The following is a 17,174-nucleotide window of genomic DNA, read 5'->3' on the forward strand; positions in this document are numbered from 1 at the left end:
CATGAGCAGTCAAGCGGCAGAATCATCGATCACTGGTTTCCTATGAGAAACCAGTGATCAATGTAAAAGATCAGTGTGTGCAGTGTTATAGGTCCCTATGGGAGCTATAACACTGCAAAAAAAAAAAAAAGTGAAAAAAAAAGTGAATAAATCATTTAACCCCTTCCCTATTAAAAGTTTGAATCACCCCCCTTTTCCCATAAAAAAAAAAACCACAGTGTAAATATAAATAAACATATATGGTATCGCCGCATATGGAAATGTCCGAATTATAAAAATATATCATTAATTAAACCGCACGGTCAATGGCGTACACGCAAAAAAATAGTGCATTTTTGGTCACTTTTTATATAATGAAAACATTTATAAAAAGCGATCAATAAGTCCTATCAATGCAAAAATGGTACCGCTAAAAACTTCAGATCACGGCGCAAAAAATGAGTCCTCATAAAGCCCCATACGCGGAAAAATAAAAAAGTTATAGGGGTCAGAAGATGACAATTTTAAACATATTAATTTTCCTGCATGTAGTTATGATTTTTTCCAGAAGTACGACAAAATCAAACCTATATAAGTAGGGTATCATTTTAATTGTATGGACCTACAGAATAAAGATAAGGTATCATTTTTACCTAAAAATGTACTATGTAGAAACGGAAGCCCCCAAAATTTACAAAACAGAGGGTTTTTTTCAATTTTGTCTCACCATGATTTTTTTTTCCATTTCGCCGTAGATTTTTGGGCAAAATGACTGATGTCATTACAAAGTAGAATTGGTGGCGCAAAAAAAATAAGCCATCATATGGATTTTTAGGTGCAAAATTGAAAGAGTTATGATTTTTTAAAGGCAAGGAGGAAAAAACGAAAATGCAAAAACAGAAAAATCCTCGGTCCTTAAGGGGTTAAGCATTTATGCCTCTTTTGATGCATCCCATGATTTGCCTTGGCCGAGGCTGCCTGGCACTAGTCACTAAAGCTAAAAAGATTTAAAAACTTTTTATATATTGTACATTAAGCCAAAACATTAACCTTTCAAATATATTTCATAAATTTTTTTTTTATCACCTTTTCATAGATACATGGCTAATAAAAAGGCCACTAGAGGTCCCAATACCATCCAGAACATTATCCTGTCAGGCTGCAGCATCATCTTTGTTCTAGCTGAAGCACAAGCAGGGACAAAGTTCAGTAAGTGAGGACAGGTCTAGCAATCCTCTGTGCTCAATCCAGCTCTGTCTATCAGACTCTTGTCTGACAACAGAGAGGTGGGGGTTACAGAGCAGCCCCCAGATATATGTAGGAAACCAACTAGGGACCAACTGAGAAAAATAAGACATAGAGTGCATGTTACATAAGTGTAAAACTATCCTAAAGGAAGGGAGAAAAGCTCAGGACCTCATTAAGGCCAGTCCGGTACAAAGTTTTTAACAGCCAGATCCACTGACTCTCACATTGTGCTAATTTTTTACTGATGTCTCCCCCACGCATACCTGAAATTATACAGTCGATTCCTTGTATACGGAGCAGAGCAGCTTCACAACCATGAACTTGTTTAAAATGTTCCGATATCGGCTTCAATTCATCTACTACATCAGAAGAACTAGCAAGATTAATACCCCAGACAAGTTCTCATGTTCGCACTTTCAATGCCCGTGTAGTTAATCCAACAGAAATCTTGGGGCATGGGCAAGTTGCATAGTATACTACTACTTTTGTTGTACACATAATGTGTTGTCTAATAGTAGATTTCTTGGAGCCAGTAGAGTCTACAAAGTGAAAAGCACATTTGATATTGGGACATGCCATACATTGGCCACATACTTTACCTGTATCATTACTTTACCTGTATTTGTTTAACTTTTTGTTGGTTTTTATTTATTACAGTAACTACTTTTGCTGCATTTGAAGAAAAACAAATCTTCACATGGGCTTTATTTCAAGGTAATCAAGCATTAAGAAAACTGAAGTTTCGATGACAGATGTTTTTATTTGAAGCCAATATTATAATAGCACAAGGTGTAGCTTATAAAATAAATTTATGTGCAAAGTTTGTGAGCATTTTGTACATAAGGTGTAAAATGGTGCCTAGGACATACCATTTAAGATTAAGTCTTCTCAAGCACAAAACATGTATTTTCTGCACATGTCATTAAAAACATTGAGATTTAAACATTTTTCCTACTTTAAAAAAAAACAACAAATAAATGAATAAAGCGTAGTGAAATAATACCGGTGTGATGAGTGACAATTGTAAGTACAGTTAAATTCCTATTCATGTTAAAAGGCTTAAAGGGGTTTTATCCTTCATATATGATAGAGCCAGAGACATTTCATAGTATTCAAAATATTGGGCAGACTAGATGGGCCAAATGGATCTTTGGAAACAGTACTATTTAATAAAATTACAGCCTTACTTATATATTATATAGTGAATTATTACTGCAGCGTCATTCTGATTACTGTAGCCCTATTCTGATTCTGAAGTGTACAAAAGTTACTGTGAAGCACAGAAAAAAAAATAGGAAAAATTTAAATTGAGAGGAAATCTCAAGAGAGCAAATTTACTTTAGGTGGAAATCGTATTTAGGCTATGTTCACATGACCTAAATTCTGCCGTAATTTTCTGCCAATTGTTTCCAATGGGATTGTGCAGTTCCATTCAGACAGCAGAATTTCTGCGACAAGCATTTCACCGTGGAAATTCCGCTTTTTCACGTTTCGCAAAAATATAACAGTCTTATATTTTGTGGCATTTAGTGGCGGAATTGATTACAGGGAAGCCATGACTAGGTGAGTATAGCTCCGCGCCCAGCGGACTACTTAGAGGGGGGCCAGAGGGGGGCACTTTTAAACTATATATCCTCAACATTCTTTGCTGGAAGAAACATCTGCCTGGGATGATGAGGGAAAAGATTTTAAGATTTTACCATAAATACCACGTAGCCTCATGTTATATAATGTTAAATTTGATGACAGGTTTCCTTAAATTAATTATTTAGATAATGTACAGAATAAAAAGGAATCTGCATATGGTAATAAAGGTTGTCAATTTAAGAGATGGTATTATACAATTTTTAGATTCTCATGCTCTTGTATGCTCTTTTTGCTCCTTTCAGATCTTTACTTGTATGCAGTTTTGATCTGCTGTGTGGGCATCTTTAGCTTGCTCACATTCCTCCTCATTCTTCTGTGTCAGGCCATCTTTAAAGGAACACATTCAAAAGGTGAAAAGCCTAATTTAACTTTATGTTATACTAACCCAGTCTGTGCACTTTTAAAATGGTAAAGTGGTACTCTAGAAAAAAAAAACATAATAATAATTTGTAAATCAACTGGTGCCACTGCTAGAAAGTAATTTGTAAATTACTATTATTAAAGAAAAAAACCTTCCAGAACTTATCATTTGCTGCATGCCCTGGAGGAAGTGATGTAGTCTTTCCAGTTTGACAGTGCTCTCTGCTTGCACCTCGGCTGTGTTAGAAAAAGTAAAAAGCAAGAAAAGATTTCTTTGGAGATTTGCTCCTGCTCTCTAAAAAGTTCCTTTCACAGACAGTGGAGGCAGCAGGAAGCATTGTGTCAGACTGGAAAGAACTACACAACTTCCTCCAGAGCATACCACAGCTGGAGCAACAAGTACTGATAAGGTTACATTTTTCATAGCTTTTATAATGTTCTTCCACAATTTGATTTGCAATTTTTTAACGCTGAGTTCATATATTGTACTTTGGTTCTGTATTTGGATCAGTATTTTGATCAGTAATTTTAGCCAAAACTAGGAGTGTGTCCAAAAAGACAGAGAAATGTACAGAACTTTCCTTTTTACTCAGTTCCACGCCTGGATTTTCTTTATAAATGCTGACAAAAATACTATATGTGAACTCCAGAGCATGTAAATTAATAATAAAGCAGCTTTTCAAATAGTTTTAATTACATTTCTTTGCAATTACAGCTTTTATAAAGATTTTTCCATGGTAATACACCACAACCAAAGCTTCATTTTTCTATTTTGCATCAGTATTTGTAATCCAAAAGTCAGAGCAGAACATACTGGCTATGTTCACACACTTCAAAATCGAAACAAAAAAAGTCTGTAAAATAAGTAAGTAGGCTGTATAAGAGTACGATCACACAATCGCAAATCGCAGTAGGTTGCCCTACAAGTTACACTACTATTCACTTCAATGACTCCACCAAAACTTTGCAATAGTGGTAGATTTGCAAATTGTCGATGGACCTGTTAAAGTGAATTATAGCTTAAGTCACAGCAGATTTCCCATAACGGGTAACACGCTGCGAGTTATGATTGTGTGAACATGCTCGTATACAGTGGCCCAGAGTTATCAATCTGTCTGAAACCTAATTTAATCACTACTCAGCTTACATATCGTAACATAGTTCAGCTCTGGTAAAATAAAAGCTAAACCATCAATGCTAGACCGTCCCCTGGCTTAGAAATGGTAAAACAAAAAACACAAGAGTGAAAATTACCTAGTAAGGGGCAGACAGATAGAAGGGATTATGACTGCAGGATTTGGGGGGGGGGGGGGAACAGGCATTGATTATTATCAATAGTAGTAGTAGTGGCAGGGGCATAGCTAGAAAACACAGGGCCCTGATGCAAAGAACTGCCTCTCCCCCCAACCCCCCTCCCCTCTAGGCAAGGGTCAGACTCAGACCAAAAATAGGGCCGGGCATTTTAGAATAAGCAGCCAATTTTTTGGGTAGGGGTTCGACTGCTGGGACCCCCACCTATCACCTCAGTTCAAGTGGCTCTCCACTTGACGCCCGCACATCATTGGTTCCTCGCTTTGTCAGCAGATCCTCATCCTCTGTATAAAGACAATAATCATTATAATCCTGCCAGACACTGTACCCTAATTAAAATACTGCCCCACACTGTAACCTGAATATAATACTGCCACACACTGTACCCTGAATATAATACTGCCCCACACTGTACCCACTAAATATAACCCTGCCACACACTGTACCCTGAATATAATACTGCCACACACTTTACCCTGAATATAATACTGCCCCACACTGTACTCACTAAATATAATCCTGCCACACACTGTACCCTGAATATAATGCTGCCACACACTGTACCCTGAATATAATACTGCCCCACACTGTACCCACTGAATATACTACACACACTGCACCCTCTGAATATAATACTGCCACATACTGTGCCAATAAAGAAATTGTCACACACTGTTTCTTCTTCAGCTGAATACCACCCCTGCACTGTCTTCCCCCAGACCCCACGTGTCCTCCTCCTCCTCCAGGCTCCTCTGTCCCCCCCCCCCAGACCCCTCTATCCTCCTCCTCCAGACTTTTCTGTTTCCCCCTCCCGACTCCTAAGTCCTCTCCATGCTCCTTTACCACCTCCACAGATCCCAATGTTCTGCTCTAAAAGGCTGTCAGACATAAGTTGCAGATGTGCAACAGCTGAAATGGAGCAGATTGGAAAACACCAATCAAAACTAATCTTCCTCAACCCATGAGTGATGTATTATAGTTTTTTTTGCTGCCCTAGGCCGACCCGTTCCCAATCACTCCCTGGCCCCCACCCCTCCGCATTGCTGTATGTATGCATGTATAACTGGTGTATGTATGATAGATGTATGTATGACAGATGTGCATATGACTGGTGTATGTATGATAGATGCATGTATGATAGATATGTGTATACATGACAGACATATGCATGATAGATGTATGTATGATAGATGTACGTAAGAGAGATGTATGATGGATGTGAGATCCATCATACATATACACATCTATCATTAACACACATCTATCACACATACACATGTCTATCATACATACACAAACATCTATCAAACATACATATACACATCATATAAATACACACAACATACATACACACATCATACATATACACATAAAATATTCATACATACACACATCAATCATGTATGCATCATATATATATATATATATATACACCCCCTCTTATCCTTGGTGTCCTCATAATCACCCACATAACTCCCCTGCCACAACTCTCCTCATCTGTACCATAATTACCCCTGATGCACCTCTCCTCATCACCCCCATAACCCCCCACACACTTATCCTCATCACCACTGCAACACCCCTCCACACCTCTTCTCATCACTCCCATGACCCCCCCCCCACACTTCTCCTCATCACCCCATAATCCCCCCGCACCTCTCCTCATCACCCCCATAACCCCCCCACCTCTCCTCATCACTCCCATAACCCCCACCTCTCCTCATCACACCCCCCTTGGGTCCCCCCTGACTATGAGGCCAGGTCACCATGGAAACCATTGCAACCTCTATAGTTATGCCACTGAGTAGTAGTAGTATTAACTAGAGATGAGCGAACTTACAGTAAATTCGATTCGTCACAAACTTCTCGGCTCGGCAGTTGATGACTTATCCTGCATAAATTAGTTCAGTTTTCAGGTGCTCCCGTGGGCTGGAAAAGGTGGATACAGTCCTAGGAGACTCTTTCCTAGGACTGTATCCACCTTTTCCAGCCCACCGGAGCACCTGAAAGCTGAACTAATTTATGCAGGATAACTCATCAACTGCCGAGCCGAGAAGTTTGTGACGAATCGAATTTACTGTAAGTTCGCTCATCTCTAGTATTAACTATTTATTATTATATATTTTGTTTACATTTAAAAAAAGATAAAGCTTACAGGACCAGACTTGTTTTTTGTTTGTAGTCTGTTACCATGGAAACATATAGATCTGTTCTGTTAATTGGACACTCGATTACACTAAAACTGCTATTTAAACATGTTCCAATTTAGAATTAGTTCTAATCCTGATTTTTTCTTTTTCTCTGCAGTGAAATGGGAATGCTCTGAAAGGTACTGAGATATATGTTTTCCAAAACTACACTCTTATCATGAGCATCTACTGAACTGCTAAGTTTATGTATCCCATGATTTTATATGTGCATAACCTTACATTTATTATCTGCCACTTCCCAGCCCAAACCCAGCCCATCCCAAACCTATTCAGATCCATTTGTAACAGTGTTCTGTCCTCTATTATGATAGTCACTTTACTTAACTGTGTAATGCCTCTACACAGTCATTAAAGGGAATATACAGGAATATAAAAAAAAGAGCTAATTTCTTCTAAAATCAGCACCACACCTGTTCTCAAGTTGTTTGTGGTATTACAACTTGGCTTTATTCCCTTGAATCGAACTGATCTGCAATACCACTCACAACCACACACAGGTGTGATGCTGTTTTTGAAGATATCAGCTTTGTTTTTCTCATCCTGGGTAACCCGTTTAAGAAATAATGAGAATAGGGCCCAAAACCGACCCCCTGTGGTTCCCCACTAGTAACTGTTTCCTATCACTGAGCCAGTTACTTACCCACTTAGGGGATAAGTTTCAGATCTCGTGGGGGGGTCCGACTGCTGGAACCCCCGTGATCTCCCGTACGAGGCCTCGTAAGTCCGCGGGAAGGGGGCATGTTGACCACCGCACGAAGTGGCAGCTGACACACCCCCTCAATAGAACTCTATTGGAGAGCTTGAGAGCTGACTTCGGCAATCTCCGGCTCTGCCATAGCCCTGTATTAAGATAGCGTGTCGGCCGCCGCTTCGTGCAGTGGTCAACACACGCTATCTGTCCGGAGAGCTGGGGCCCCGTACGGGACCTTCTGGGACCCCCCGCAATCTGAAACTTATCCCCTATCCTTAGGATAGGGGATACGTTTTTCAATGCTGGACTACTCCTTTAAGGGGTAAACATTAGAGATAGGAGTCTGTATATCACTTACTTAACTCCCTTAAAACGCAGAGGTGAACCCCATCTGGACCTGGTGATTTGTCTATTTTTATTTTATTTTTAGGTTTCATTGTACTTCTTCCTGGGTTAGACAGCTGATATGTAAGGGAGAGTTTGCCTTACCTTGCTACATTTTACCTGGAATTTTTCCCTCTGTGTATACAGCAGAGAAAATGATGTTTAATATATTTTGCTTTCTACTCACCATCAACTATAATTAGCCTTCATTACTTATTATTACTAATTAAAGTGTGTTACAATGTGTTTTCTGTACTTGACAGAGCATTTGATGGAGATCCCTTTGTTACTAACCTCCTTTCTTCTGGACCTCCTAAAAAGAAAAAGATGAAGAAAAAGCCAGAGGAAATTCCACCTGCTATACCTGTCAAAGGTAACAGAACTCGGTCAATTCTGCACATATTGTAATGTATGCTGGGGGTAGACCCACCATGGTACCCAAGGCTTGTGTCACAGCGAGCGCTCCGGTCTCCACCTCCGGACAGGAGCGCCTGCTGCCTCTGTCCTCCATGCCGGGGTCCCGGCGTCTCCTGATCAAACACACTGACCGGGAGCGCGGGTCTCTCTGTAGCAGGGACGCGCCACGTCCCCATTCATCTCACCTGCTCCTTGCGCGGCGTTCCTTGCTCCTGGGTCCCGGCACGCACGGCCCCGCTCTCTAGGGAGCGCGCGTGTCGGCTTCAGTAAATTTAAAGGCCCAGCGCACCGGTAATTGGTGCGCTGGTTCCTCACCTCCCACTGTGATTTCCCAATAAAAGGCATCTGCCCCTTCCTGCCCTTGCCGGATCTTTGTGCCTTGTGCCTTTGAGAAAGCGTTCCCTACTGTGATTTTGCCTTGCCAGTTGCCGAACCCCTTGCTACCGTATACTCGCCTGTGAACCCTTGCTGCCTGCCCTGACCTCTGCTACGATCTTGCCTGCTTCCTGTGTACCACACCATATCAGCTACCAGAGAGGTCGAGTTGCTACTGTAGGACACGACCTGGTGGTTACCGCCGCAACAAGTCCATCCCGCCTTGCGGCGGGCTCTGGGGAAAACCAGTAACCACTTAGAACCGGTCCTCTGGTACGTGACAGCTTGGCTGTAAATCTAAGAGCAGACGCTAAGAACCTGCTGGGTTTTTACCCGTTATCCACTCCTAGGCTGATATTAGCTGCCAGAAGGTACCATGTAGCTTTCTGAAATGGTTCCAGTGTGGGTAGCTTCTTGCTCAGCAGATAAGATCAAACCGGTTCAAGGCAATGAGTGATCAGACAACGAGATTCCAGGTGTATCAGACAACGAGATTCCAGGTGTGGGAATTAGACAGGTGGCAGGATGACACTGACACAGAAAAAACAAAGGCAGAGTCCAGAAACTGGCATATTTACTTCAATGGATCAGCAGAAAATGTGCAATAGTGGCAGACTTGATGACTGACCAACTAAAATGAATGGTAGTGAAACTCGCATCTGATTTCCCGCAGCGGGAAACCAGCAGTGAGTTAATGTGTGATCGTGCCCTAAAAAGGCTGGAGACTGAACCTTTTAATATCCAAGCAGCGGGAATACCCCCTTGTTTTTTTGGGGGGGTTTTTTGGGCACAAACTGGAACAGTGTTTTCCCATATTATTTTATTTTTTGCTTTCATTCCCCACCTGCCTTTCATTGTGAATGTGTGTTGCTTTTATTACCTTTATACAGACTATATTAAACTCTATGTAATTTTGTTAATGCAAAGAGAGGCAGAAAGTCGGCACTGATAAACCTTCGCTTCTACTGCACACCTGAATAGTCCTCATCAGTGCAATGCGATCACAAATCCTTCTTCTTACAAACAATGTGGTGCTCAACCTTCAGAGTGCAGGCAATGAAATCAAAATTGTGGAGAAAAAAGTCGGGTGGCACTCACGGTTAGGTGAAAAAAGGATCTTCTTTATTGGGTAAGGTGCAAAGGCATACAGCGGGGCGCTTGGATCAGCAGTGTTCAGACAACAGCTATTTCACGCCGGTCCCGGCGCTTCTTCAGGTGTCCTGAAGAAGCGCCGGGAGCAGCGTGAAATAGCTGTTGTCTGTACACTGCTGATCCAAGCGCCCCGCTGTATGCCTTTGCACCTTACCCAATAAAGAAGACCTTTTTTTTACCTAACCGTGAGTGCCACTCGACTTCTTTCTTAACCCTATGTAATTTTGTGATTTATTGACATTTTAACATCAGTTTTAAGTCATGTGGGGTTTAATTTTAATCATGTATACTTGTGTCCTAAAGGAATAGATTGAACAGTACACAGTAGAATCTCCCAATAACGGACACTCACAGGGAATAAAAAAGTGTCCGCTATTGAGAGATGTCCCCATTAGGAAAAAAGGCTCAAAAATATTTTTAAATGAACGAATACTGTACTGTAGTCACTCCAGAGCGTAATTACATATAAAACATGGTAAAAATTGATATTACGGTAGAATCTTCCAGTGCCATTTAATCACCCTTTATCAACACCCTGTACCATTTTCATCTCCCTGTGCTTTGTAGTGTTGGGAGCATTTCAATTTTTTATCGTGAATATCGCAACTTCGTGAATTCACGAATATTGCGAATATATACGCTATATATTTAAAATTACGAATATTCACTTTTTTTCGCATATGCGCATATTTGCATATGTGAATATTCGCATATTGCTTCTTTTCACTTGTGGGCCAATTAGAATGATGCAAATACACTTGTCAGAGGTTATCAACAACATCCCTAGCAACCAACAGTAAAGTTGCCCACCCCCTCACTGTTTTCTTCCCCGAATATGCGAATATGCGAATGTTCGCATATGCAAATAATCGCATATGCAAATATAACTAATATGCGAAATTCGTGAATATATGGCGAATATTCGTCTATATATTTGCTAAATATTGTGAATTCGAACATGGGCAATGCCACTCAACACTAGTGCTTTGTGCCAAATCATTCCCCCTTACCCCCTGTGCCACATCACTTTTCCCCTTGATCCCCCCTGTGCCATTTAATTCCCCCTTTATTACCCTCTGTGTAAATTCATCACCCTCCTCTTTACCACCCCCTGTGCCATTTCATTCCCCCTTTATCCCCCTGTGCCACTTTATTCCCCCTGTGCCCAGTGTGCTGGGGTTCTCAGCTGGTTTGACCTTCTCCTGACGTCCTCTGTGCTGCACTTACTGAGAGTAGCAGCAGTGGCTGCCGGCACTGACGAGTGACATCAGGAGCTTCACTCATCAGTGCCCACAGCAGCCCTTCCTCACAGCCTCTCAGTAAGGGCAGCGCAGAGGATGTCAGGAGAAGGTCCTACCTTACCTAAACACCTGAGTGTGCTGGTTAGGTAAGAAGAACAGCAGGGGGAGGAGTGAAGGGGAAAAGTGATGTGGCAAAAGGGGTGAGGGGGGGTATGATTTGGTATAGTGGTGAGGAGTGGCACGGGGGTATAAAGGGGAAAGAAATGGCACAGCTAGGATAAATGGGGAAAGAAATGGCACAGGGGGTGTTCAATAGGGGGTGATGAATTTGCACAAAGGGTTAAAAAGAAGGAATGAAATAGCACAGGGGGATCAAGGGGAAATGATGTGACACAGGGGGAAATAAAGGGGAAGATGATTTGGCACAGGGGGAACAAAGTGGCACAAGGGGATCAGTGGGGAAGGAGGGAGGCGAAGCGGTCGTACAGAAGCAGGACACCACTGTTTAAACAGCGGTCTTCTTCTTCTGTGCTGGGGCTGCTGCAGGGGGTGCAGGCAGCCTGGGCCTCTTAATGGGGTATTGGCTGTACCCCCCATGACAGCGGCCCTGTGTACAAGACAGGGCCGGCACATAAGCCTGGTTGTCCCCTATTGGGAGTGTTTTTTCCCCTATTGGGTTTGTTTTGTCCCCTATTGGGAGTGTTTTGTCCCCTACTGGGTGAGTCCTCGTTCGCTATTGGGAGTGTCCCCTATTCGGAGGTTGCAAATGCTTTAAGTCTTATGGGACTCTGCCGGGAATTAAAAACTTTAACTATTGGGAGGTGTCCCCTATAGGGAGGTGTCCGCTAAGGGAGATTTTACTGTATTTATTTAGTGCTGATTTAAAGATTTCCCATTTATCATTTGTATTAGTATTTGACAACTTGCCCCAATCTGTCCTGAAATGCAGCCTTTAACCCAGGAAAGTTTGCCTTTTTAATATTAAATGTTTTTGCCCTCCTGACATGTATTCATGCAATAGCAGGATCAGAAGCTAGCAAATAGCTCATGAATATAGATTATACATAGGGGCCTAGCTTTGAAAATCCACAACATTGCTCTGGCATCAGATAATAGGCAGGACAGCCTTAAATAGGAGATGCTGAGCCAGCACAGAAGAAGGGCAATATCCAAAACTCAAGAAGGACAACACTTTTTTTTCACTTGCTAATATTTTATGTCTTAACACAGAATGTAGGCAACTGTTTCAAAATAAGTATCAAAAACAGTTTGTGAACATAGCCTGATATAAGGGGATACAAATGGGGGTGTATCCAAAACAAAACAATACATAAAGCATTTATCCTGACAACAGACAAACTCTAAAACTGTTAGGACGGGTTCACACTACAGAATTTCCAAGCGGAATTCCGTTGTGAAATTCCACTCAGAAATTCAGGTGCAGCAGAGTCCCATTGCTGGCAATGGGATTCCGCTGTACAGTACACACTGCAGGGTTTTCCAGGCATACTTTCTGCCCTGACAATCCACTCGAAAAATTTGTTCAATGTTCTGGCGACATTACCATCTGTGGGGATAGCAATGTTTATGCTGTCCTAGTGCAGACCGATTCAGTTGGCACTGGCCTCACTTGGAATATCAGCACTCAAAATTACAAAGTGTGAACCTGTCCTTAGAAGGATTTCTAAGGAAAACCTTGTCAATACAAGCAGGGACCACATACCACCTAGTGAGGGCTTTCATGTTGTTTCTGCATCAAGGTATTCATCAAGTACAATATGTATTGTTAAAGGAGTAGTCCAGTGGTGAACAACTTATCCCCTGTCCTAAGGATAGGGGATAAGTTGCAGATCGCACTGGGTCCGACCTCTGGGGCCCCCCGTGATCTCCTGTACGGGGCCTCGACAGCCCGCGGGAAGGGGGCGTGTCGACCTCCTCACGAAGCGGCGGCCGACACGCCCCCTCAATACAACTCTATGGCAGAGCCGGAGCGCTGCGTTCGGCAATCTCTGGCTCTGCCATAGCGATGTATTGAGGGGGCGTGTCGGCCGCCGCTTCGTGCGGTGGTCGAAACCCGCTATCTGGCCGGTGAGCCTGGCCCCCGTACAGAGAGATCGCAGGGGGCCCCAGCGGTTGGACCCCTCGCAATCTCAAACTTATCCCCTATCCTTAGGAAAAGGGATACGTTTTTCACCACTGGACTACCCCTTTAACATATCTGACCATCCTACTCCTGATGACTCCTTACCTAAATCTGCTTCTAGCTTATAGTATGAACCAATAGCAAAGAACAAAAAGACTGGGCCTGGGAAAGAAGAATAAGGAGCTTGACAGAAATGCATATTGAGCAGTGTCAATGCCAAAAGAAGGGGATTCTACCTAAATAGAGATAAAATAAATGGTTTAATTTGCAAGCACAAAAAGAGTTCTTCATTGTGCAATGCAAATTTCTTGTGCAAATCAGGGATGGCTTTGATTACAGATGTAGTTAGGAAATAGCATTTGTTTGGTAGTCCTGTTGCTGACTATACACAAAACAAATGGGAATATTATAATCCTTTGGGGAAAAGAACATTGCAACATGTCAGAGCTACAGCCAAATTCAAAGGCAGTAGGTAAGAAAAGAGTTAGTAGTAAACAGCCATTGAGATCAAAGAAGCAATAGGCATCCATCCAACAGGATCGGATGACACTGTGGAGCCTTCAGAGTGAGCCATAAAAACTTTCATTAGTACCATGGAAGAGGCCCAGCTGGGCTATCTAACCTGCCTGTACCTGGTCATGTTAGGAACTCTCTGTCCCAATACTGCCTGTGCTAATGCACCGAAACTTTGAAAGATTGTATTCAATCTTTGAAATATCCAGAGTAATGACTCTGGATTACATTGGAATGTAAAAGGATCATCCAGGAATATAAAATAGAGCTACTTTCTTCCAAAAACCCCACCACATCTGTCCATAGGTTGACTATGGTTGTGTGTTGCAACACCCCACACAACCTGAGGACAGGTGGGGAATGTTTTTTTTTTTTTTTTTTTTGAAGAAATCAACTCCATTTTTGTAATCCTTGATAACCCCCTTAAGACTGGGAGCATATGAAACCAGTATTAGCATAGCTTGCAATACCATTTTATTGCATGTACCTAGGCAAGCCAACAGATATATATTTGCCCTTGTATCTCGAAAGCACCTTAACATCAGGGATAGTTTGCCATGCTTAAAGTGTGCAGATGATTAGTGTGGAAAATAATGAAATAGTTAAGCCACCTGGCAATTTGTTTTTAGACTAGACTAGACTAGAGAGTTAGAGACCACTGAGAGAGGGGTAGAGTTTTTTATGCATTGGATTTGACATTGGAGTTAACTACCAAGCATAAGAGCGACCCACTGCTTCTCCCTGCTTCTCAGGACACTACCAATCACTAACCAAAACAGCAATTGCTGGCACTTTTTGCTCCTATGTTTAGGAAGCAGTGAGCAAAGGGAGACTGATAGTCGCTAGAACGGATACAGGGGACCGCAGTAGGTATCACTTTTTTATTTTTACACCAGCCCCAGCAACAAAAGCATTCTGGTATACTGGAATAACTATTTTAAGTTACAGCACCCTGTCTAGTTTTACAGTACCACACTGTTTTTCTTACATTTGTTCTTCCAGGTCCCCTAATCAGCTTGGAAGGGAACTCTCGACAGGCTCTCTTGCTGGTGAGTTTTTAAAATAAATGTAAATCTATAATAAGTCCTATGCAAAAGCTCGGAGATAGATAATAAAATATCAGTGTATTTTCTGAAATCTGTTTTTTTAAACACATTTTTGATCTAATGTATACATCTATTGATAGATTGCTTGGTCCATGTAACTTTATTACTTTGTATCATAAGCAAAAATCACTATAGGAATCTTAGCATTTGTGTCAGACAAGTGTAAATACATCATTGTGATATGCACAACTGTTAATCTATCTATGATTGCCCCACTAAGAGCAAACCAGATAGCATGTCGCTGCAGAATGTTATGGTATGCTTTACAACACTTAAAAATTGATTGACATAAATGCTAAAAAAAAAATCCATAAAATGCTTAAAAAAAAAGCAAAAAAAGCCAGGATATATGATGCTCTTTATTCTTTTAAAACAAAAATACACTTATCATTCTTTTGCTGTGTTGAGAAAATTAGGGAATGTGGAATTATGAAATGAGAACAAAATGATAAAGATGAAAATAATAATAAAAAAAAAACTATTTTCTCATTTTACTAGAAAGTTTGCCCATTCATCCTGACAGAAGTAAAGCAAGTCAGGGTTTGTGTCACTTTGGTCAGACATTTTTACTTTTTTTTTATTTACTACTTGAGAAAAAGAATGGGCACAACTTCAAAAAGGATGCAGGGCCTCCCACAAGCCTAAGCAATGTCTTTGACATATATATATATATATATGTATATATATATATATATATATATATATATATTAACATGATTTAATGAAATTTCTTCTCACCTCTCCCCATTTTTCTCAGCCAAAACTAGTTGAAGAAGGCTTAACGTATGCCGAATTGGAGCTTATCAAACCTAAACCACCTATAATCGAATCCTCATCTGGCACAGTTTATGCACAAATACTGTTTGAAAACCAAGAAAAGTACCAGGAAGGAAAAAATCCATGTGTACAGAACAAACAAATATTTAAAGAAAAACCCTTTAAATCAGAAATCTAAAGAGATATAATATAATACTTTTTTGGAATGTAACATATGCTCTATACTGTAGCTTTTAGCAGTATTTAAGACTATTGACACTCTAACATAGAGTATATTATTCGAAAAATAACTTAAATTGCCCCTCACAAAGTGTGAGAAGGTAATACAGGATATCTAAATGCTTCCTACTTTCCTTATTTACTGTCTAAAAGTGGAAAAGTGGAACTGCTTGGGACAGGCTGAAATCTCAACATACCGTGAGAAGAATATATATGGAAATGACTGGCTGCCACAGGAGTAGTGGTGCACTGTGTCAAATTTATTGCACAAACATGGTCCTGTAGTCTGTGAAGGAACTGAAGCTAAAAAGTTATTGGACATTACAACATAACAGAGATCCAAGACACACTTTACATTCAACTACATTAAGATTAGTTCTTCTGAATGATGTCAATAATCCCCAGACTCGATTATTATTGAAACTGTTGGTTAATCTAAAACATACCGTATATGCATGATGACCAAAGACTATTTCTGGAATACAAGTGTCCTGCCAGGACTAGTGGGAAAAGTTTTAAAGCAAAAATACAAAGCCTGCCAGCAAAAGAAGCATTTCGAGGATGCTATTTCGTGCCACAAGTGATGTTACTGAATGTACTGCATAGTTGTTAACCGTGCGATCGCTGATGGCGGTCATTGACTGTGAGTGCTGGCCGCTGATAGCAGCCATCACTCACGGTCTATGTAGCAAGCCTCATAGACTTACTGCACAATGCTCCGTACATATATAGAATGTGTTGCCTATGGGTTAAACATAGAGGATATTCATTTTTACATTTTCGGGTTTTTTTTTCCTCGCTTTTTAGGAGCCACAACTCTTTCACTTTTCTATCGACAGAGCCACATAAGAGCCTGATTTTTGCAAATACAATTTTACTTTTTAATAGCACCCTTCATTGATGAAATTTATTCTGAAAGCAAAAAACTAATCATTTTTTATCAGAAATAAAAAAAAACAATTCAATTCTGCAACTTTTAAAGATGTTGTTTTTATACCATTTGCCAAGTGGTAAGATCGATATGTTATCTTCATTTGGCAGATCAGTAGAATTACAGAAATACCAAATTTATATTGTTGTTACAGTGTTTTACTACCTTAAATACTTGAGAATTATAAAATGCATAATAAATTATAAATTACATGATCATATTCTGACCTCTATAACATTTTCCTCTTCTATAAAGCTTGGGTTTGTTTTGGGTTGTTTTTTTTTTTTTTTTTTTTTTTTTTTTTTGCATAGTGAACGGTATTTTTTATTGGTAGCATTTTAGGGTAGATTGGACCCTGATCTCGTTCTGGGAAGCACAGTGGTTAAAAATCTGCATTTCAACCATTTTTCTTTTTACCTCTATTTTGTTAATTTAAAGCAAAATCTGTCTCAAGAATAATGCAAATGAAA

At 40.6% G+C, this 17,174-nt stretch overlaps 1 protein-coding gene across 3 annotated transcripts in view; it reads left to right on the plus strand.

Moving 5' to 3' along the window:
- The window catches only part of VSTM4 (V-set and transmembrane domain containing 4), a 60,741-nt gene extending 43,825 nt beyond the window's left edge, over positions 1–16,916 (plus strand). For all 3 annotated transcript variants that reach the window (XM_056531250.1, XM_056531251.1, XM_056531249.1), the window contains exons 4-9: positions 1,885–1,941; positions 3,117–3,224; positions 6,853–6,874; positions 8,094–8,203; positions 14,674–14,720; positions 15,535–16,916. In XM_056531250.1, the coding sequence (XP_056387225.1) occupies positions 1,885–1,941; positions 3,117–3,224; positions 6,853–6,874; positions 8,094–8,203; positions 14,674–14,720; positions 15,535–15,732 (542 nt within the window). In that variant the 3' untranslated portion in view covers positions 15,733–16,916. The remainder of the gene's footprint in view (positions 1–1,884; positions 1,942–3,116; positions 3,225–6,852; positions 6,875–8,093; positions 8,204–14,673; positions 14,721–15,534) is intronic.
- The last annotated feature ends 258 nt before the right edge of the window (positions 16,917–17,174 follow it).

This window comes from Hyla sarda, chromosome 7, assembly GCF_029499605.1.
Source record: "Hyla sarda isolate aHylSar1 chromosome 7, aHylSar1.hap1, whole genome shotgun sequence".
NCBI lineage: Eukaryota > Metazoa > Chordata > Amphibia > Anura > Hylidae > Hyla > Hyla sarda.